Source organism: Lissotriton vulgaris, chromosome 10, assembly GCF_964263255.1.
Source record: "Lissotriton vulgaris chromosome 10, aLisVul1.2, whole genome shotgun sequence".
Lineage (NCBI taxonomy): Eukaryota > Metazoa > Chordata > Amphibia > Caudata > Salamandridae > Lissotriton > Lissotriton vulgaris.
In genome coordinates this window covers 113966088-113988628 of record NC_141698.1, presented here as the reverse complement: position 1 = coordinate 113988628, position 22541 = coordinate 113966088, and the positions used below count along the sequence as shown (strand labels likewise).

Below are 22541 nucleotides of genomic sequence, written 5' to 3'. Positions count from 1 at the left end.
AAACGAGCGTGGATGTCCGGCGGATCGCCCCTGCCAGGCTGGCTGGGGCAATCCGCCCGACATCATAATGGGCCCCTAAGTGTAAGGGCTCTGACCAGGAGGCCGCTGCAGCTTGCACCACCCATCGCCCTTGTCATCGCTGCCAAAACACCTACTAACCATCTCTATAGCATGTAAATGCGACAGTTGAGATTATTCCAGGTCCTCAAAGCTAAAGGAATGGCTGGGGAGGAAGGTTTTAGCACTATTTTAATGTACATTGTATTCATAAGCAACCGTTGTTCTGCTCATCTGTAAATTAGATGAGTAGCGCCACCATGTGGTAGACTGTTCTAAGTATGGTGTTGGCAATTAGGTGCCCGCGCCGAGCACCGGAAACCATTTAAGTGCCAGTGCTGAGCACCGGGACCCCCCAGCTCAAATTAGGCACTGGATGGAGTGATAACTTTTAAACTTTCCTGCTCCCTCCACACTGACAACAATGCCATTGGTGAACTAAGGGGTATGTGTATGCCGTAATATGTGGCCTAGATTCTTGGATGGAACAACACTACAATGTATTAAATCAAACACAAGAAGTTTTTGTGAAACACACATCCTAAACTTGCATATTTGAAGCCATTCTCAAATCTGACAACTAAAAAAAGGTTGCTCTGTAAACTAAAATATTTGTCAGGGATCACACAATTTTATGGAGCAAGGAAGCCAGGATAGAGCCCGGGTTTTCTAGTTCCAAACTATACAGCACTGAAAGTGTATCTCTTGCCCACTCCATTTCTCTTCAAATGTTATTGCTTTGATTATAATTCTTGCTGCATGAGGCTGGAGCATAGGTGGCAGACAGAAGCCACGTCAAAGCTTGGCTCGCGTTGGGCTAGAGGGACCTTGAGTACCTCGAGCTGAGCCAGAGCCAGGCAGTAGGCGGAGCTTTCAGTGGCTCACCCAGCTTTAGTGCTTAATTTCTAAAAGTACAAGCACTGTGTCCAAATAATTTTTCAGAAGCCCTACACTTGCGCTGCCCAATGTCAAGGTTGCTGAATACCAAGGATGTTTAGCCTTAATTCCACCTCATGCCTCTTTCATCCACCACACTACACACCCTACCCCTTTAGCCCACTTCTGCAGGTTCCTTTTCCTCACTGCTTTCTCCCTCAGACATTGTTTTGCCATCCTCCTATTCCTAGTTCTTTCCACCTATGCTGTCTTTCTCTCTCCTGCCCTGGGTCAAAGTCTGACGAAAAATAAGTCCCGGTCCCCAAAAATGAGTGCTGTAGGCCTCACCTGCACCTACCGGCTCAAATTTAGCACTGCTTTAGAAACACAAAAAAGCAGAGCCCCGTTATCTTCATCACTTTATCCAATGAATTTGAAAAATGTTCTGAAGTAGTCTAAAGAAAACTTAAAAACTGAGGGCCAGTGCGTCACTTTTTTAGACTCGCATTTGGCGCAGTGTGCTTGCCTGTATTTACAAGGCCACTTAAAGTTACCCTGTGTGACTTTTCATGACCTTGTAAATATGGGCCCCTTTCATGCAGTACTCTGCGTGAAAGTGGTGTCCCACGTAACATCCATGGAACCTGACACATTCCCAGAGTTTCAAAGTGTTGTAAACCTGGGAATGCGTCAGAATCGAGTGGCGCAACAAGGAGAAATGCTTTTACTTCTACTCATTTTTTCTCTTTCTATGGGGCATATTTACAAGGGCATAGCGCTACCTGAGCGTCACGTTTACTGACGCTCCGGTGGCGCAATGCCCCGCTCCATATTTGCGTGAAAGGTGCGTGCAATGGGTGTTGCTGTGGGTGTTTCCATGCAACAACCATTGCATTTTAACGCTGCCCTAAATTTACAAGAATCTATCAATGCGAAGGAGTACCAAAAACTAATGCCAGTGAAAAGCAGGCGTTAGAGTGGTGCAATGAGGAGAAATACTTTTATTTCGCCTTGTTGTTTACACTTTCTATGTGTGCTGCATTCAGCAGCAAACAGAGAAGGAGCAACATGCTTTTAATTAATGTTTTTTGCTTTCTGCACAAAACAAACATTAATTAATGGTGATTTGCTACTTTTATGTGTGCTGAGTAGAAGTAGCAAATTGCCATTATTGATTGTTTATGTACAGAAAGGCACACCTTTCTGCACATAAACAATCACCCTTGCAAAATGGCACACGGGTGTCTGCGCTGGCGCTAGGTGGCTATTGATAGCGACGGCGCAAGGGAAAAGACAGTGGTGCATTGTATTCTTGGTAATACAGTGCATCCCTGCATTTATGAAATGACACAGCACGGCACAGCAAACTTGCTCACTGTGCCACACTCGCAAATTTCCTTGTAAATATAGTCCTCAGAAGGAGCAAATCGCCTTTAATGATTGTTTATGTGCAGGAAGGGACACACTGGTTCAAGGGTGTCTGCGTTAGCACGCAGTTGCTGTTTGTGCGCCGGTACAGGGGAGAAGGACAGGAATAAGCCATATCTTGTAGATACAGCACGTTCCTTCCCTTTTATTTTGACGCGCTGCCGTTCTCCAAAATATAGTAAATGAGGCCCTCAGTCCTGACATCGAGTTTGCAGGAGTAGTCTGGTTTCACTCTGGTAAACATGTCTGCCTTCCATGGAGGGCAAGGGCAGATTCAGAGCCTTGGCTCCAAATCCACCGGATTTACATTCTCAAAAGTTATCAAAGTTTAAACCTGGAGAAATCCTTGAACAATAAGTACAGCGAGCTCTGTACTGCTGCTCGGAGATAGCTGAGCAAAGCAAACAACTCCCTCCTGGGAGCTTGAGAAGATTATTTGGAAAACAATTTCTTATCCCTTAACGATAATTGTTTTACAACAAAGTCTTGGTATCGCCTAAGCTACACTCAGAACTGTTAGATTGCCATAGCTCATCCAAGCTCAGTACCTTACTGAGGGTTGAGCAATATGTGTTTTAATGTGTTGATTCATATTACACCAGGTTCTGGCACAGATCCAGATAAAGGATGGCTGGCAGATTTCTTCAAGTTAAGACTCACTCCGGTTTATCAGGGTGTACAAGTGAGTCAATCTTCAAAGTAACTTTCAGTGTAAGCTCTCCACATTATGCAAATATCCAGGTTTAGGGCTGGCCTGCTAATCAACACCTCAATTATCAATTTAAGGAACTGAAGGCACACTTGCGAGTCAACGCTTTAGAGGTCAAATATTGTTTGGTGCAACAAATTGTAATGCAATCCTTTGACCTCTAAAAAATGCAGTGACAAACCACTGTCAGGATATGCACAGAAAGGACCAGCAAAGACAACCGCTGTGTGTGAAATTGTCAGTTAAAAATATAGAATGTCTCAATAAATAATCAAGTGGCATAGGAATCTCAAAATTAAAATAAAATTCTATATAATTTTTTTTTAATTAAAATAAATAAAAAAACACAATAAAAAAGGTTTTCAAAGCCTTCATATTTGTTTAAATGCCATCCATTCGGCCATGTGTCATATTTAACAGTCACAATAAAAAAAATTAAAAAACACGTTTGCGGACCTAGCTCTAGGTAGCTGCGTAGAGCTTCACTTAGAGCATTTTTATTGTGGCAAGAACATTGTGAACATCAGGTGATGTGCTTAGTGCAGTGTGGCTTGTGACGTCCAATGGAGACTGGGTTACAGAACCAGAAGGTGCTGGAGAAGCGAGGGACATATTATTAGACAACATTAGACAGCAATCCGCACATGTTCTTTCTATTTAGAGTACTTCCATCATGAGGCACAGACAGGCAAAGGTATTTATCCTGGCACACAATGGTGTGGTTTAGTTCATGCACCAGACCTTCATCAGGGCCGGACTGGGAACAGAAACCCGCCATGGCAAACTGCTCTGCTGGCCCCCCTGGGGTGAGCGGGGGTGCAGCTGTGCGGTTTGCTTGGGCCGGTTTCAGCCGATTTTATTACAGGGGACCGGTAAAAAAAATGGCCCCCCCAGGGTCCCAAAACCGGCCCCCACCCTAGCAGCCTACCGGGGAAATACCCGGTGCCCGCTATGGCCAGTCCGGCCCTGACCTTCATTACATAAAGTGCCTTGGGTCACAATGGACATCTGTGCCCCTTTTTGCACCCTTAAGAGACTTTGGTATCACAGAAGGGGCTGCAGACACTTATCCAGGCCCTTTTGTAACATGCATCGTGCTCGAGGTGTAGCTATCAATAGTGCAGTAGATGCAGTGGCACCTGTGTGCAGGGATCTGAGGGGACCACTGCACTCTAGTTATAACTGATTTTTTTTGCTGCCAAACCACTGGACGGAGGCCAATTCTCCTTGCTTACATAAGGGCCCATGGCACTCATTCTCATTTTAAAACTTTATTTCGGTCGACAGACCATAAAAGTGCAAGTGCTATGATTACATTATTTACATTATTACATAATAACATTTTAAGTTGATGCATTGGTTCATAGAGCCCTTATACAAAATTAGATTAAAAGTGAAATCCAATTAAGATCTACACAGGTAAAAGCTTTCCAATTTATAATGGGAGTAATGAAAGCAAAAGCAATGTCCCGAGGCCACTGGAAGTAGGGCCCGCTATGCTATCTAGTCTTCCCATATGCATGTACAAGGTCCCTGCCTTTGGCACCTGCTGAATCTAATAAGAATCATACTTTTAAGACTAACTATTGAGGCAGCAAGTTGGGCTTTTGTGCCTTCCTCCTGATACCCCACATTTGGCCTAGGAATTTTGCGAGTGCACAGGCGAACAATGGTCTTGCATCAGATTTGAGGATGCACAAAGCTACAGCATGCTCTCTAGTGGCCAACAACTTGCAGATAGGTGGTAACAGGGCCGGACTGGGAACCAAAACTGGCCCTGGCAAAGAGCTCGGCCGGCCCCGCTGGGAGTGGCTGAGCTGTTTGCCAGGGCCGGTTTCGGACGATTTTGTTACAGGGTCCGATTTTGCAGCTATACAAGGTGGTGTTCCCTATATTCCATAAGGGCATGGCCTCATTAATGAGTAAATCCTGTTAATGTCTGTGCTGTATTAGAGAAGCAGGTGCAGAGACAAATAGGCTGACAAGAAACGCACTAATTGTGTGTCACATGTAACAGGGGGGTCAATATCTCAGGGACCCCCAAACATCTCCACACATGCAAATACAGTCACACATGTCACCCCCCTCCCTTTATGGGGTGCTCCCTGCCCCTTCCTGGAAGAGCTACCAGATTCTTCGCTTTGAAAGATGAGGCGATCTAAAAACTGCTGGTCGAGGTTTCACGTGAGTTTTTGCCTGTACTTGGCACAGCATATTTTTATGCAATATGGCACACTCATGGACGTCAATTCACCAAAATGCCAGGGGTAGCGGAAGTGACATTGCACGCCATTTGACCTTTATTTGAATCACACTCACATGCTAACACATACTTACACATTCACACACTCTTGCGCACATCAACACACTCTCACCCCCAAGCATGCATACAACATACACTGAACAGCATTTTCTTCTCACCTTAGCTTCCAGTTAGGGTCATATTCCAGCTAATGTACTCCACTTTTTATTACATTAATAGTGAATATTAATATTCACTCAATCTATATAATAAAAGAAAATACTGACAGACACCAGACGAGTGGAGCTCCAACCAGCGTCCAATAGGAAGAGCTGACCATGTGTTTCAGGCACTGAATTTGCCACCTCTAAGGCCAGGGGTCACCAAAGCAGCGCCAGGGGCCAGCCACGGGTCACAGCTACATCTCTCTCGCTAGGAACAATGCCTATGCTAATGACACCATCTTTCCTCAAACATCCAACGCCAGAGTCGTGAATCCTGCACAGTCTACAGGAGGGGCTAGTCTTGCAGTTCTTTCTCAAGTTATCCCCAGTATGACAGAGCAGTAGAGAGAACAATTTCTCCCTGCGCCCTGAAACCTGCCCACAAGAGGAAACTTAGGAATCTATTTGAAGAAAGCAAATAGTATAAATGCTTAGCTCACCAATGTTTATAGTTGTATGGAGCAGAAAGGGCAGGCACACCAGCTCGGTTTGGAATCCTCGAAGCATCTCAGACAGCCTGCTAACGAAGTTGTGTTTCATTTTCAGGAGGAGACCAAACAGGGTTGGCCCTGGTTTGGTGTCAGTACTGTGGCTCCCCCGATACTGCTGGATTTATCCGCAGCATTCAGCACTGTTAATCATTCAGTGCTGCTGGGCTGTCTGCACGGAGGAAGGGACTTGGGGTGACACCGATTTAGATACAGTCTGTTTTTTGGCCAGATGTTTCCAGGTCATGGCTATGCCTAGGTTTGGTTGACTATGAAGTGCAGTTTCACATAGTGCTGCACAAGGCTTGATCCTGCCCCCATTATTAGTCTCTGCTGGTAGACACAAGTCACTAGGGAGACCGTTTCTTTCATACGTACGCCAATGGCAACCAAATTTTACTCTGGAAGGATGGTCAAGCCGTATTCAAAACCTTTTGTAACTCAGTTTCCTCTTACAGTCATCTTGAGTGAGTTTACCGTAACTTCTTATGTAACATATATATGTGTGTGTTTATCTCTTAGGCTGGTTGAGGTGGGAGGTGTTTGACTCTGCCTCTAACCCAGGGGTCTCCAAACCGGTCCTTGAGGGCCGGATCCATGCCAGATTTTTGGGCTATCCCCATTGAGATACATGTAGTTATTTTAAAAATCTGGCATGGATCCGGCCCTCCAGGACCGGTTTGGAGACCCCTGCTCTAACCTAAGGAGCATATGCCTAGCCTTCACCCAAACACAAGTGTGAAAATTCTATTAAAATTGTTGTTCAAGCATATCAGTACAGAGTATTCCATCTTAATACGATTTACTCAATAAGCAAACTTTGCATATGGTAATCTGTTTGTTTTATTGGGACCCAGAATCGTATTTTTAGGCATCCCAAGGGATTGAGTGATTGCTCTCTAGACCGAGATTATGAAAAATAAATTCATTTAACAACCAAACATAACTCTTGTTCTGCCCTAAGCATCTGAAATTAGGAGGGTGCCTGCTGATAGTCAAAGTCCACACCGCAGCAGGTTTCTAGTGGATTCTGTGAGTATGCAATTAACCCTGTTGCAAACTCTCGCTATATAAATTTCTCTCTGTGGAAATCCTCAACTCTCGACCAGATTTAAAGTTCATCAATAAGTAACCATTAAATGCACTTTGTGTTGTACTGCAGCATTTATATAGCACTTAAGAACCCTGACATGGGGCATTGAAGCATGTGTCATACAACCACACAGCCTACAGCAAGCTATGCCATGTAGGTTGTGCGGTTGGAAAAGTGTTGTCTTTGTTTTGTCGTCCTATGTGGGAAGTATTCCCATGTCCTGCCTGATGATCATCGGGGTGCACTTATCGTGTAATGGGGTACAGCACGTAGCAGTGTGACGAATGACGAACTGTGAGTGAAAGACAACCAGTTTGTTTTCATTAGGCCGGCAGCTTTGAACAGCTCAGCAGTGCAATGGTTAATCTACACATGAATAATACATAAGTAATAACATTTTCAGGTTTACTCGTTAATGGCAATATAATCAGTGCTTTAAATAAAAAAAAATAACTGCAGGTACTCACCAAAAGGAGAGGTGGGCTGGGGGCGGAGTTTAGGGTGGGCACAAGGGTGGTGCTAAAGGCAGAACAATGGGCAGGCTAGGTTTTGGACCTTGGCAATGTTGTTTGCAAAAAATCTGCATGCATTGTTAAAATGACAGATGTATGTGTCTATTAGTTATCACACTAATAACCATTTACATAGCACCTACTAATAAGTGTTTATTACTACCCAAAGTAACCTTTTATTAGCAACCTTAAAATAAGAAAAGATTGAGGAAAAAACAGTGCGGGTCTAAATATAAGCCTTATTGTTTGTATGCGGGTCCTTCCTGCCGAGTCATAACACACTAAGCTATATTACAAGGATGTTAACTTTTGACCTGCAGGTAACACAAGGCTCTATGCAACAAATATTGTAGTCTGCTGAGCTATGTACATAAAAAAGAAATCTGTGACTTCTATGTTGCATGCTGTGCTTTCCAGTGACACAGTGATTTTCTAAGCAATTTTATGGTGAGATGAACCTTTGATTAGAATGTACACAGATGTCTCTAGTAAGTGCATTAACCACAAAGTTATCCACTTCATCACTACTTATGATGTCCTATGCTTACCTACTTAAGAGAAGACGGTCCTCCGCTTCATGTTTCTCACGATTAGTGAATATGCAACTGCAAAAAGTGAGCAATTCAACGGGCACTCTTTTTATGCTCAGAACTAGTGGGTGTTTTTGTAAAGCAAAGTTGCTTTCCAAGAGACATCTTTTGTATAACTTTAGTGAGCAGCATATTTTTACTCCCTCTCTCTCTCCCTCTCTCATTCCCACTGGGTGAGAAGTGCTGACACAGAGACACTGTTGATATTGCTGTCGGTGGCCCAGCCTTTCAACATTCCTTTTTATGTGGTTGAAAAGGAGTGGTGGACCCAATAAAAACGCTGCAGATGTGATATCAGACAGAGTAAGGTATCTACTGGGCTGACATGGCTGCACTCTGTTTACTAAAAAACACACACCATGATCCCATGTGTGTTAATTCAGCTAATAATTTGTATGATATGCCCTATATACTTACTATACTAAATGTCAAATATATTCTTGTGTTTGCAATTGTCCATGAAATAAATGTTAAAAAGGTAAGGAACAGGCTTTCAAGTCATGTTACAAATGGCAAGATGGTCTTTCTGTATCGAAATTTGACCATTGACATGAAGTCCAGGTCAGGAGATGGGGCTTATTACAAATGAAATACGTTTTCTGCGCTTCTAAAAAAATAACTTGCACAGATGACCACCTGGGAGTGCAAAATAAATGAAAGGTTACTGTTTTCCTGCTTTTGTTATTCGATCGCAGTGTGCAGTAAATTGCAACCATGAGTGTGAATAACACGCACATACCTAGCCATGCAACACATTTATTGGCTTTTGATAAAAATTCAGCCCTGTACATCCATGTGGCATGTAAGTCCAGGCGGTTTAGCGCTTACTGCAAACATCTCTGTTCAAAGAACAGATCTCATTTCTGATTTCTCACTGGACTTACCCTCTGGTCAAGGTCGATCAAATTAGGGATCAGCGAGTTTGGTAACGAGATCCCTTATTGTTTACACTTGCAAATCAACAATTCTGTTGTGGATGGATGGTTAGAGAAGGTGAAAGCCATATTAAATGTTTCTTTTGTTCTGTCCACCGCATATTCTAAGAACTCCCATTCCATCTTTAGTTGAGTCCGCCCTGGTGGTATTATCCTAATGATGAAGCATGTCATGATTAAGTGAGTGCAGTGACTAATCCAATATCTTTGGATACCCAAGAGGTTAAATCCACACATTTGTAATAATAAACCCACATTTGTAAAGCGCACAATCACCTGTAAGGGTCTCTAGGCGCTGGGGGCCGTCAGGCAGATTAAGCAAGCTATTGCCCAGAGTCACATGGTGCTGGGCTAATCTGCCGCCGGAGCTGGGGATCGAACTGTGATCCCCAGATTCCAGAGTCAGTCGCCCTCGCCGCGGTGCCACACCAATTAAAGGATTGATTTACTCATTATAGATATTCCAGTTGATTTTTGTGTGTGGCACCGCATATTCTATCCTGAAGAGTCTGTACCCCAGCTGCCCCATGATAAACTAAGCCGCTTCCAGCCAGGCCCCTTCCCTGATGGCTTCCAGAGTAGCACAGCTGTGTCCTGGTGACAAGAGCTGCTGTTCTGGCGCTCCTGTGCCAGCTCAGCCCAGGCTTCCAACGCGATTAAATCCGTGTTTACGGTGCTGCCGAGGTACTAGTTGATTAATGAAGGGAGAGCTGGCTGGGGCGAAGCCAGTACCCCCCCCCCCCCCCCCCCCCATGAGTACTGGTACTCTCCTTGGTTTAGGAAAAATGCCAGTACTCAAAAGTGCTGGTACTTAGTACTGGTGAGCGACGGTCCATTTAAAGTCCTGGATATAATGCAAACACTTTTTTTTGCAGTTTTATATAGCGCAAACTTGGCGACCTGAAGATATTGAAGCGCTTTTCACGAGCACCAGTTACATTACACAAGGGCACATTCATTTAACATGAAAACTCCCTTTCAGCCCAATCACAGCATTGAAATACTCAGAGCTATGTTTCATAAGAATCATTTGCCTCAGAGCTTTAAAAGAATTGCACATATAAGGGCTACTCTTAAGTAGTCCTGGTTAGCACTGCCTCTGGAGGGATTTTCAAGTAGCCAATGAAGTGACATCAAAGAAAATGGTCTGAAAAGTCACGTCTAGCAGATAGACGTGTTAGCATTCCTCACATTTCATTGCTGTGTTCCTGGTGCAGTGCGTAATGTAGGCATGCTGCAGTGCCCAGGAGAATGGATGTCTGGTGCAGTGCCCAGCAGAATATATATGTGGTGCAGTGCCCAGTATAATGTAGGTATGCTGCATTCCCCAGCAGAATGGATGTGTGGTGCAGTGCTCAGTAGAATGGATGTCTGGTGCAGTGCCCAGTGTATTGTAGGCATGCTGCAGTGCCCAGCAGAATAGCTGCAGTGCCCATCAGAAAGGGTTCCTGGTGCAGTGCCCAGCAGAATGTATGTCTGGTGCATTGCTCAGTAGAATGGATGTCTGGTGCAGTGCTCAGTAGAATGGATGTGTGGTGCAGTGCCCAGCAGAATGGATGTCTGGTGCAGCGCCCAGTGTATTGTAGGCATGCTGCAGTGCCAAGAAGAACAGCTGCAGTGCCCAGCAGAAAGGGTTCCTGGTGCAGTGCCCAGCAGAATGTATGTCTGGTGCAGTGCTCAGTAGAATGAATGTGTGGTGCAGTGCTCAGTAGAATGAATGTCTGGTACAGTGCTCAGTAGAATGAATGTCTGGTGCAGTGCCCAGTGTATTGTAGGCATGCTGCAGTGCCCAGCAGAATAGCTGCAGTGCCCATCAGAAAGGGTTCCTGGTGCAGTGCCCAGCAGAATGTATGTCTGGTGCATTGCTCAGTAGAATGGATGTCTGGTGCAGTGCTCAGTAGAATGGATGTGTGGTGCAGTGCTCAGTAGAATGGATGTCTGGTGCAGTGCCCAGTGTATTGTAGGCATGCTGCAGTGCCCAGCAGAATAGCTGCAGTGCCCATCAGAAAGGGTTCCTGGTGCAGTGCCCAGCAGAATGTATGTCTGGTGCATTGCTCAGTAGAATGGATGTCTGGTGCAGTGCTCAGTAGAATGGATGTGTGGTGCAGTGCCCAGCAGAATGGATGTCTGGTGCAGCGCCCAGTGTATTGTAGGCATGCTGCAGTGCCCAGAAGAACAGCTGCAGTGCCCAGCAGAAAGGGTTCCTGGTGCAGTGCCCAGCAGAATGTATGTCTGGTGCAGTGCTCAGTAGAATGAATGTGTGGTGCAGTGCTCAGTAGAATGAATGTCTGGTGCAGTGCTCAGTAGAATGAATGTCTGGTGCAGTGCCCAGTGTATTGTAGGCATGCTGCAGTGCCCAGCAGAATAGCTGCAGTGCCCATCAGAAAGGGTTCCTGGTGCAGTGCCCAGCAGAATGTATGTCTGGTGCATTGCTCAGTAGAATGGATGTCTGGTGCAGTGCTCAGTAGAATGGATGTGTGGTGCATTGCCCAGCAGAATGGATGTCTGGTGCAGCGCCCAGTGTATTGTAGGCATGCTGCAGTGCCCAGAAGAACAGCTGCAGTGCCCATCAGAAAGGGTTCCTGGTGCAGTGCCCAGCAGAATGTATGTCTGGTGCATTGCTCAGTAGAATGGATGTCTGGTGCAGTGCTCAGTAGAATGGATGTGTGGTGCAGTGCCCAGCAGAATGGATGTCTGGTGCAGCGCCCAGTGTATTGTAGGCATGCTGCAGTGCCCAGAAGAACAGCTGCAGTGCCCATCAGAAAGGGTTCCTGGTGCAGTGCCCAGCAGAATGTATGTCTGGTGCAGTGCTCAGTAGAATGAATGTGTGGTGCAGTGCTCAGTAGAATGGATGTGTGGTGCAGTGCCCAGCAGAATGGATGTCTGGTGCAGCGCCCAGTGTATTGTAGGCATGCTGCAGTGCCCAGAAGAACAGCTGCAGTGCCCAGCAGAAAGGGTTCCTGGTGCAGTGCCCAGCAGAATGTATGTCTGGTGCAGTGCTCAGTAGAATGAATGTGTGGTGCAGTGCTCAGTAGAATGGATGTGTGGTGCAGTGCTCAGAAGAATGGATGTGTGGTGCAGTGCCCAGTGTATTGTAGGCATGCTGCAGTGCCCAAAAGAATAGCTGCAGTGCCCAGCAGAAAAGACCTCTGGTGCAGTACCCAGCAGAATGTATGTCTGGTGCAGTGCTCAGTACAATGGATGTCTGGTGCAGTGCCCAGTGTATTGTAGGCATGCTGCAGTGCCCAAAAGAATAGCTGCAGTGCCCAGCAGAAAAGACCTCTGGTGCAGTACCCAGCAGAATGTATGTCTGGTGCAGTGCTCAGTACAATGGATGTCTGGTGCAGTGCCCAGGGTATTGAAGGCATGCTGCAGTGCCCAGCAGAATAGCTGCAGTGTCCAGCAGAAAGGATCTCTGGTGCAGTGCCCAGCAGAATGGATGTGTGGTGCAGTACCCACTGTAATGTAGGCATGCTGCCGTGCCCAGCAGAATAGCTGCAGTGCCCAGCAGAAAGGGTTCCAGGGGCAGTGCCCAGCAGAATGGATGTCTGGTGCATTGCTCAGTAGAATGGAAGTCTGGTGCAGTGCTCAGAAGAATGGAAGTCTGGTGCAGTGCTCAGAAAAATGGTTGTGTGGTGCAGTGCCCAGTGTATTGTAGGCATGCTGCAGTGCCCAGCAGAAAGGGTTCCAGGGGCAGTGCCCAGCAGAATGGATGTCTGGTGCAGTGCTCAGTAGAATGGAAGTCTGGTGCAGTGCTCAGAAGAATGGATGTGTGGTGCAGTGCCCAGTGTATTGTAGGCATGCTGCAGTGCCCAGTAGAATAGCTGCAGTGCCCAGCAGAAAGGATCTCTGGTGCAGTGCCCAGCAGAATGTATGTGTATGGTGCAGTTCCCAGTGTAATGCAAACATGCTTCAGTGCCCAGCAGAATGTATGACTGGAACAGTGCTCAGTGTAGCGCTTAGTAGAATCTATGTGTGGTGCAACGTCCAGCATAAACTATTGGCCATAAGTCCAGGTGTTCAACAAACCTTACTCAGAACCACCTTCTCCCCCCCCCCCTTACTTACAAAAGTGGTTCCAGATGGGCCGCCCCCCGCCAGTCTATTTCCTTCGTCCGTTTCCGCTCATGAAAGACGTTGGAATGCGCTTCAACCGATCACGGGGGCAGGCAAACATTAACAAGATACATTAAAGAGAGCATCATTATTTATTCAAAAGCAACAGTTTTTAACGTGTGAGCTCTAACCAAGCTGAAATTTATTTATTTTCTAAAACAATTACAGTGGATTTTCCCGGAAGAAAATCGCATTTTAATCGAGCCACAGCTTCCCTCACTCCCCATGGCCCAGCGGTATTACCGACGTGGGGTACGCTATCCATTTCCGGTCTGTGCTTCTTCGACAGGCTAGAAACAGGAAGAGACCAGTAGCTGACACACACACACCAGAAGACTCTGCTCTAGAGGCTGATGGGGAATCTGAAAAAAACGCACATCAAATAAAAGATGCACCCCTTTATTATAAAAAATAATAATTATTACACTTTTTAATATGTTTTTTCTTTATTAAAAACACACGGAACTGCGGTGATTTCTTTGAACATTTTGGAAAATCTAGTCACACTCCTCTGCTCTCAACACCATCCCTTTGGCCTTTTCAATGTACAGTTATCTAGAATACAAAGTGGTAATAAACATATATAATTTACGGATGGAAAAGCAATAAGAAGTGACATTTGAAAGTCCCTTTGACCATCCTCGATAGAGTAGTCTTTTCGGAAAGGGCAAAAAATTTACAATGCAAAAAAATTAAAGAGAACAAAAAGCCCTAAACTAAAAAAAAAGGAAATAATGTATAAATGAGTAACATCCTAATATCACCACTTTATATTGAAAATTAAACAAGCACCTAAATACCATAGACTTCCTTAAACAGGAATCAGTGATTAATTTGCAAAATATTTGGGGGCAGATCTACAAGAAAGTGCTGCAGCGCGGCACCGTAAGTCCTTTGGCTGCGCCACGCTGCAGCACTTTCAGAGCACAGGAATGCAACATATTTACAATGATATGTCGCATTCCTGTGCTCTCCCCGGCGCTGGCGCACAATCAGCTGCCATGCTCCGGCGCAGGCACCCTTGCACCATGGTGTAAGGATGCCCGCGTCATGGGGAGATTGTTTTCGTGCAGGAAAGGGCACCTTCCTGCACAAAAACAATCACTACAGGCATTTTCCTCTTTCAATGCGTGCTGTAGAATGCAGCACGCATTAAAAGAGGAAAAAAACGAGGAGACATTAAAAAAAATTCTCCTCGTTGCGCCTTGCTACGCCACCTCTAGGGTGGTGTAGCAAACTGACGCATTTCCAGGTTTACGATTCCTCGTAAATCTGGAAACGGGTCAGGTTCCATGGGTGTTGCGTGGGAACACCCACAGCAACACCCTTGGAACACCCCTTTTACACAAAGTGCTGTGTGTAAAGGGGACATATTTACAAGGTCAGGAAAAGCCACACAGTGTGGCTTTTCCTGTCCTTGTAAATATGGGGCAGAGAAATGCACTGCTGGTGCGTCACAAAAAGTGAAGTCCGGGCAGCGTAAGGGGCCTGTAAATCTGCCCCTGAGAGGCTTATTTACAAGCCCCTTTCGCCGCTGATGCGTCACTTTTTCCCATATAAAAAGCGACGCACCCGTGGCGCAAGGGTCTTGTAAATAAGCCCCTAAGGTCCAGGTCCGCACGTATTTCACATTGTGTCCACTGCATTTGACGCAACACATGTGTGACTTAAAACTTACATTTAGATTAGTCCGAGTTTTTAAAATGTTCAAGCTGTATCAAAAAGATAAATGCTCCCCTAATGAACTTTGCTTAAAAATTACACACACAACACCACCATGTTGACAACTAGGTGCCAGTGCTGAGCACCGGAAAACTCTGGCACAAATTAAGCACTAACCGGAATCCATTTTATTTGGGGCAATAAAAAAAACATAATGCCCAACTTTTATATACTAAAATATAAAAGATACATAAAATAAAAAAGAGTAACTTTATATCACTCATTGGTCCAATATTGACTATAACATAACAACGGTGTGTTTATTACAAGAGATTCAGCACAGCCTGATGCTCTTCAACTGGATACGCCTCGACCCTACATTATTAAAAAAATGAGTCCACTTTCTTCAGACGTAGAACTGGACACTTCATAATGTCCAACTTAAAAATACATAATGCTGAATTACTGTTACTCTCTGCCCCAAAGCACCCCACTTTTAATGTAGTGTTAGGGGCACGGGGAGGTAATGCTAGCTGTAAGTGGTGTAATGTTGAGTAACTACAGAGTAGCGCAGGGAGACAGTGCTGTACATATGATGACCACGTGCCTTTGGCACAGAGATTTATTGATTGATTTACATGTATATAGCATTTTGCAACCAAATTCTTTACCTGGAATGAAGAATCAAATGTCACGACAAATAGTGAATTCTGGAGTCATCAAAATTAATATAATAATTGAAGATAAATTAAGGGTTGGTTTTAAATCGTTTGTTAGCTGGCAAGATGGCCCAGCAAGTGGGGTGTTTACTGTTGACATTTGGTGTGATCTGCAGCTTAAATGTTCGAATATTGGGAAGTTCTACTCAACCTGTTAGCCTTTTGAGGCTGGTAGATAGAGTGCCATGAAACTGCGTAATAGTAACACCGGTTATTACAGTGCTTAGCAATTGAAAAACTGCTGTGAGAAGTTCTATATAATTTATTATGGTCCTTTAGGTGCAATACGAGGAATAGTATACCATCATGACAGACATGGCCATAGGTAAGCAAGGAGGAATAAAATTTCCTGGAGCGCATTCACATTGTATTGTATTGTATTGTATTGTATTGTAATTGCATTTCTATAGCGCTTACTACCCCTGACGAGGCGTCAAAGCGCTTTTTCGGCGAGTAGCACACTTCTCCGAGACCCATAGAGGATTAATGTTGAATTAGTATAGTGAAACATGCAAGTACATTTTAAGTGGTGGATAGGTTTGTTGATGCACGCTATTCAGGAAGCCTGCAAAGGATTAGTGGTGAAGTAATATGGTGAAATATGAAGTAATTTCAGTGGTGGATATTAGTCAGTCACTTGGAGTGAGAAGGATAGCAGAGGGATAAAGGGGGAAGAAAGATTGTCCTTCCCAGGTGCATACTACACACAGAGCACATTACAACTTTCTTTGTTACTTTAATTGGGAGCATTTTAAACCTGTGGAGCCTTAAATCCGTATGGAAAGAATAGACTAAAAGGGCAGCAGTTTACAGAGATCTTTTATTCAGCAGGGGGGTCATGGAAAGCAGGGATACACACTAGCCATGGGTGCCTGGCACACTCGGCAATCCATTCTGGGAGTGAAATCATTCCAAGATGGTCGACGATGCGTGCACAGCATGCTCACACACGGCAGTCATTTTGGAATATGTTTATTATGCTTTATTGTCCAAACTATTCCAAGATGGCAGACAGCCTTTTTGTAATGGTAAATTACTAAATAAAATGTGCATGGGGTGCACACAGAGAAGCAAGCAGCCTGGTGTCAGTGGGCAGATGTGGGGCCATCACAAAAACAGAATAGAAGAAATAAAATAACAATAATTAAAGTGAAAAAGAAGTGTAAGCTGTCCGTATGCATGACACCTCACCCCTCACGACAGCAGTACAAGGATGCAACTTATGTATTAAGAAACAATACCCAAGAAAAAATGCTCCAGAAACGGGACCAACACACAAATTGAGAGGAAAGCCACCAAATATGGAGCATGGATCTGAGATAGACAAGAAAGCCATCAAATAATGAGCAAGGGGCTGACCCATAGCCCACTCGATGTATATTGTATTGAAAACAATAGGTCTCGACAATAGAAAGGTAAAGCTGTCAGAAATGAGGCCTATAAAAACACCAAGACACAAAACTCGAATTCCTTATTCATGAATATTAGTTTTCTTTAATAATCATGTGATTACCATGAACAGTACATTCAGAATTAACATCCTCACAGCCAGTGTGTACAATAAGACACCGAAACCAATTAATTGTAATTTGAATTGGAGTAAACAAGCGAAAACGCCAATGCATGGTTAATTATTTTCCTTTGTATGAGCTGGCCTCTGCTCCTTTGGAAAATATATCAATGTCATGGTAAAAACCTTATACGACTATTGTAACTATAGCACTACTAATACCCCTACTAGAAATATTGCTCCTTCTGCTACTGATAATAATTTTAATGTGGTACCATCCTAACAAATGCAGGTTGAAATTGAGAAGCAGATAAACCAGACTATAACCCGTTTGTTCAAGATAACACAAGAAGTCAAGCATTCGATGTGGGACCAGGAAAGAAATATTTGGAATACAACCCCTGAGCCACCGACTACAGACATCTTCTGTGACATCAATCAATCAATCAATAAATTAATCAATCAGGTGTTTATAAAGCGGGCTTCTCACCCATGAGGGTCTCAAGGCGCTGGGGTTGGGGGGGAAACAGCTCCTGATCAGTTGAAGAGCCAGGTCTTGAGGTCCTTCCTGATTGTGTGCAGGGTTGGGGAGCGTCTGATGTTCACAGGGAGATCGTTCCAGGTCTTGGCTGCTATGTAGGAGAAGGCTCTCCCACCTGTTCTATTTCTGTGGATGCGGGGGACTTCTGCCAGGGCGAGGTTGACGGAGCGGAGGTTCCTCTTGGGTACGTGAAAGGATACTCTCTCGTTAAGTTATTTGGGTCCGATGTTGTTGAGGGATTGGTAGGCTGGGTGAGAAGTTTGAAGGTGACTCTCTTCTCGACGGGGAGCCAGTGATATGAAGCCTAGGCTCGCTAGGCTCAGTTCTGAAAGGGGGTCGAGGTGAAAGAGTCCGTAGTCACCAGGGATGACAAAACCTGTTGTGAATTAAGAAGTAGTTTTCGGGGGTCATTTGTTATTTTCAGGGTGAATTTGTCCTGATGAATGCAAACAAGGGTATCTGACACCAGTTGTCAATTCTTCAAGCCATTATTACGATTTAGAAAAAGAGATATTGTACACCAAGCTAGTGTTACCACTTTTACACGAAAAAGCTTGCCATATTTTTACATCACATCGTTTGCTTTTCGTTCCTTTCTCTATCCTCGCATTCAAAACCAGAATTGGCCGCACAACGATGACGATTGAGTGCCAGTGCATGCATCATGTCGATGTGTACAAACCATTCTAAGCAAAATAGAAAATTGAATCTCAAATGTTAACTGGGAACGAAAGGATTTAGTAAACTACTTTCTCGCTTGTTAGAGGGATGCAAACGTTTCCTTGTGTCAGATTCCTTCCTATAAAATCTCATTAAAAAAATGAGGATGAAAAATCTGCTTGATATCAGTGTAAAAAGTACAAATATCTAAGTTTAAGCAGATTTATTGATTTGTTCTGCTTTTCATTCTTGATAATATTGCTGCTTCCTTTGGACACAGGTGTTGATTAGAGGTCGTATATTGCAAGCGTCTTTAATTTTATAAAGGAGAATAAATTAAAAAAATATATATGTAAGTTAGGTTTTGCAGACATCTCCAAGTGAGTCTGTCAGTTAAGTTCCTAAGAAGACATGTCTCTGGCTGATGTATGCAATCAGTTACAATTTCTGTCCATTCAAACTTTTAATAGTCATTGTACATACATAACCTGGTGCCAGCCATGTAAACAACCCCTTGTTTGTTAATGTATATTTTTGTGAGTAGTTATTCAATGAGATGGATTTCAAACTCCTTTTGTCACTGCAATGTATATTTTCTCGCAATGTCGTATCGAAGGTGTTATCATAGTGGAAACATATGTTGCCTGTCTGATTATTTTCTTATCTCTTCCCTGTTTTTATTTACAGCCATGAGCTTCTACAGCTTTCTTCTGGAGCCTATCAGCTGCCATGCCTGGAACAAGGACAGAACACGTGAGTCTGCAAGCAGATAAGACATTGAAAATAGGAAACTGAGTAAAGCGGGCGGAATAAAGTTCAGAATGATAAGGGTGCCTGAGGGGTAGGAAAACGTTCAGATTGTTAGGGGTACTGGAAGGGTGAGAACAAAACTTATAATCACAGAAGTGCCAGATGGTTGGGAATGAACTTCAGAATGATATCGACACCAGATGGGTCAGAAAAAGTTCAGAATGATAGGGGTGCCAGAGGTGTTAGTAAAAAGTTCAAAATAATAAGGGAGTAGGATGGGTCAGAATGAAAAGTGTGCAAGATGGGTGGGATTAAAGTTATGAACAATATGGGGTACTAGATAGATGGGACTTAAGTTCTCAATGGTATGGATGCCTGAGGGATAGAAATAAAGTTCCAATTGTCAGGGGTGCTATATGGGTCAGAATACTGTTCAGAATGATAAGGGTGTAAAGTATAGGAACAAAGGTCAGCATATAGGAGTTCTGAATGGTTTGGATGTTTTGCAAAGTGTTACTCTTTCTCCTGTAGGTAACTGATACATGACCTTTCCGGTTGAGTAGTTTTTGCTTAGTTTATTACATATTTCTATTGCATGGCATGGCCAAAATGACAATAGAGTGCTGCACATTGAAGCAAGACAGAAGTAAATTGCTATTTGAATAGTAATGAGCGACCCCCTGGTACATTTCAAACACTTCTTCACAGGAAGAGGCGTATTTCAGGTTGATATTTTAACCACAAGCACCTCTTCTGGTTCCTGAAGCTTACAAAGGCGGTAAATGTCTAGCTTGATGAAACTTAGCCATGTCATTTCTAAATTACAGCTCTAATGGTATCCTGCTCCTACTAGGCTGCAATCAGTGGGCCAGTGACATCCTATTTGACTACACTTAGTAGGCCTGCACCTGACCACCTTGTCCCCCCACAGGTCGCAAACCTTTTCATCGCAGACAAGTGTATTATGTAAATAAGGATGTATTTCTTACCCCTTCTTTGCTCCCTCATGAACATTTTCACTTTGGTGTTATTAGAGAACTTGTGTCAATGAAAAACTGCAAAATTAGTTCAGTAATGTCAGTAAGTCCCACAGTGGGCCCTGTCCTTTTTCCTTCAGCACACAACTATCTTATAGCTCAAATGTATTTATATTAGCGAGGCAACATAAAATGATTGTACACATAGAAGGTCAGTCAGTAAGCAAAGCAACTCAGACCCATCCTTTGTCTTTTGTATCCTTTTATTCTTGTACTTCTTCGCTCTACATATAAGCACAGCCAGCGTGTTTCGCCCTGTCACAGGCTTCCTCAGTGCATGTCCCAAAACAAAAAGGTGTCAAAGGCTGAATAAAATCATAAATTTCATAAAGACCAGCAACCATCCAGGATACACTTAAGTCAAGGTACACTAGCTCGAATCCAATTAGGAGGTTTGGCGTAGTTCACAAAGTAAGTGTAATTAAGTCCGGCACAGTGGTCCAATTCTCCAAACTGTGTTCGGTTGTTTCAGTAGTGTTCAACGTCTGAAAGTAAATAGGCATTCCACTATTGAATGTCTTCAAGGTTAGCGAGTTAGAGCCATTTGTAATGGGGGTGGGGGGGGCTCGGTTTTTTAGGGTGGTGGTTTCCGTAATATATGTTTAACTTGGACCCATACATGTAGCTTTAGTTCTCGTTAGAATGGACTATGTGCAATCGCTTATGCAGTTCAGACACTCAGGTGACATGTTTTTTTAAAAAATGTTTCCAGAAGGAAAAATATACCCCTTATGTGAAACCTCATTTTATGGTGAGCTGTACCCAATTAAGATTTTGTGGCCTACCAGCTTGTCTTTTTGGGCAAAACCTTGAGATATATGGACAACATCAATAGGTAACTCAACCTTTTATGTTAAACAACTTACCTGGTGTCTGGATCACAATATGAACCCTTGGTTATGTTATTTTCATGTCAGAGATCATTAAAAAGAGGAGTGGGGTTTACTATTAACCCTGTTAATGGCAGAGGTTATTTTCAGTCGTTTTCAATGACATGAGGTATGGAGTTTAGTTTGTCTACATTTTAGAATTTTTCTTTTTGTGGTGGTGGTTTAAGGGGACTTTGCACATGCTATGTATATCGGTGTTGATTCAGAGAATGCACGATTACCTGTATTCTTCTTGGGTCTAATACTTTGGAGTTGGCTAGTGCACAAGTGGCAGAGGGAGGCTTGTGTTGTTATTGTTGTTTATTATTGGTCATTGTGTTTTCTAGTTATCCTCATTTGGTCTTGAATTGAGTAATGGTCTTTCTGTGCCCTGAGTAAGGTGTACGGCATCCGCCAGATTACACCTAAACACGCATAGGCCTGAGAATGAAGCCATTATAGGGCCTTTAGAAGTTTGAACACGTGGTCCCAGATGATGTGTGTAAAGGATTAAGAAACAGTGAAGTAGATCAATATGGTGGACGGTTTTCTACTTTGAATAAGAAACTACATTGATAATTGGTGGACACTGTTGATGAACAGAAATCCATTGTATTGCCAGAGGGATTCACTTCAGTAAGTTCTGATGTTTGTATAACTCTTCTGTACAAACTGGCGTATTCATGGAGAGTCTAACTGCGGAGATTCATTAAGTGATGTACTGCCCCTGTCAGGTGTGCTGCTGGTAGACCTACCACAGAGGCTTTAAATGTCTGCACAGTTGTAGGAGACAATAGGTTATACTACTAGACCTTCAATATTTGAATGACATACTTCTGTTCTGCTGGAAGGATTACGACAGTGGTATTCAATGTCTTCGTGACAGCACTGTGTGAGACGGGTTGCATTAAAGGTGAAACTCACAGAAGAAGCCTTTGATGTTTACATGCCAATGCTGTGCAACTGGGGTAATGCCTCAAGACTCACTGCGTACACCTTTGATTTAGTCAAATTAAAAAAATTCAACATGTACATTTCTTTTTTTGCAGAAATCGCCTTCTGCCCGAACAGCCATGATGTCCATATCTACAAGAAGGATGGCCCCAAGTGGACCAAGGTTCATGAACTGAAGGAGCATAACGGAGAGGTTACAGGTGAGAGGAGTCTGAGAAAAGCCTCTGCTGCGACTCATTTTGGGTTCAGTTTAAGAAGGGTTAGAGAAGCTGCAGCACTCCATTATAGTCTTGTAGGCTAGGACCGATCATGTTAATGCAGCAAATTGACAAATGAGGGGCCCCGAGGTTGGTAGATTACACAAGACACACATCTTGGGTTGGAGCAGTATGCCACAAATTTGCAATTGCTTCATCAGGGAGATATTTTGTGCCATAAACGGATACAGGTTTTTAAAAAAGATTTTAGAACTATTTTATATTCTAGTTTATCACATTTTTTAAAAAATCAGTAAGGACATAGTCATAAAATTATAGAATTTAAAAGCAGAAAAAAGTTATGGCCGGTGC

The 22541-nt window shown here is 43.7% G+C and overlaps 1 protein-coding gene across 1 annotated transcript in view; it reads left to right on the top strand.

The window, feature by feature from the left end:
- Window positions 1–22541, top strand: part of ARPC1B (actin related protein 2/3 complex subunit 1B) — a 93619-nt gene that overhangs the window by 24942 nt on the left and 46136 nt on the right. The window contains exons 2-3 of the mRNA XM_086940649.1: window positions 19050–19115; window positions 22068–22172. Of these exons, the coding sequence (XP_086796775.1) occupies window positions 19052–19115; window positions 22068–22172 (169 nt within the window). The 5' untranslated portion in view covers window positions 19050–19051. The remainder of the gene's footprint in view (window positions 1–19049; window positions 19116–22067; window positions 22173–22541) is intronic.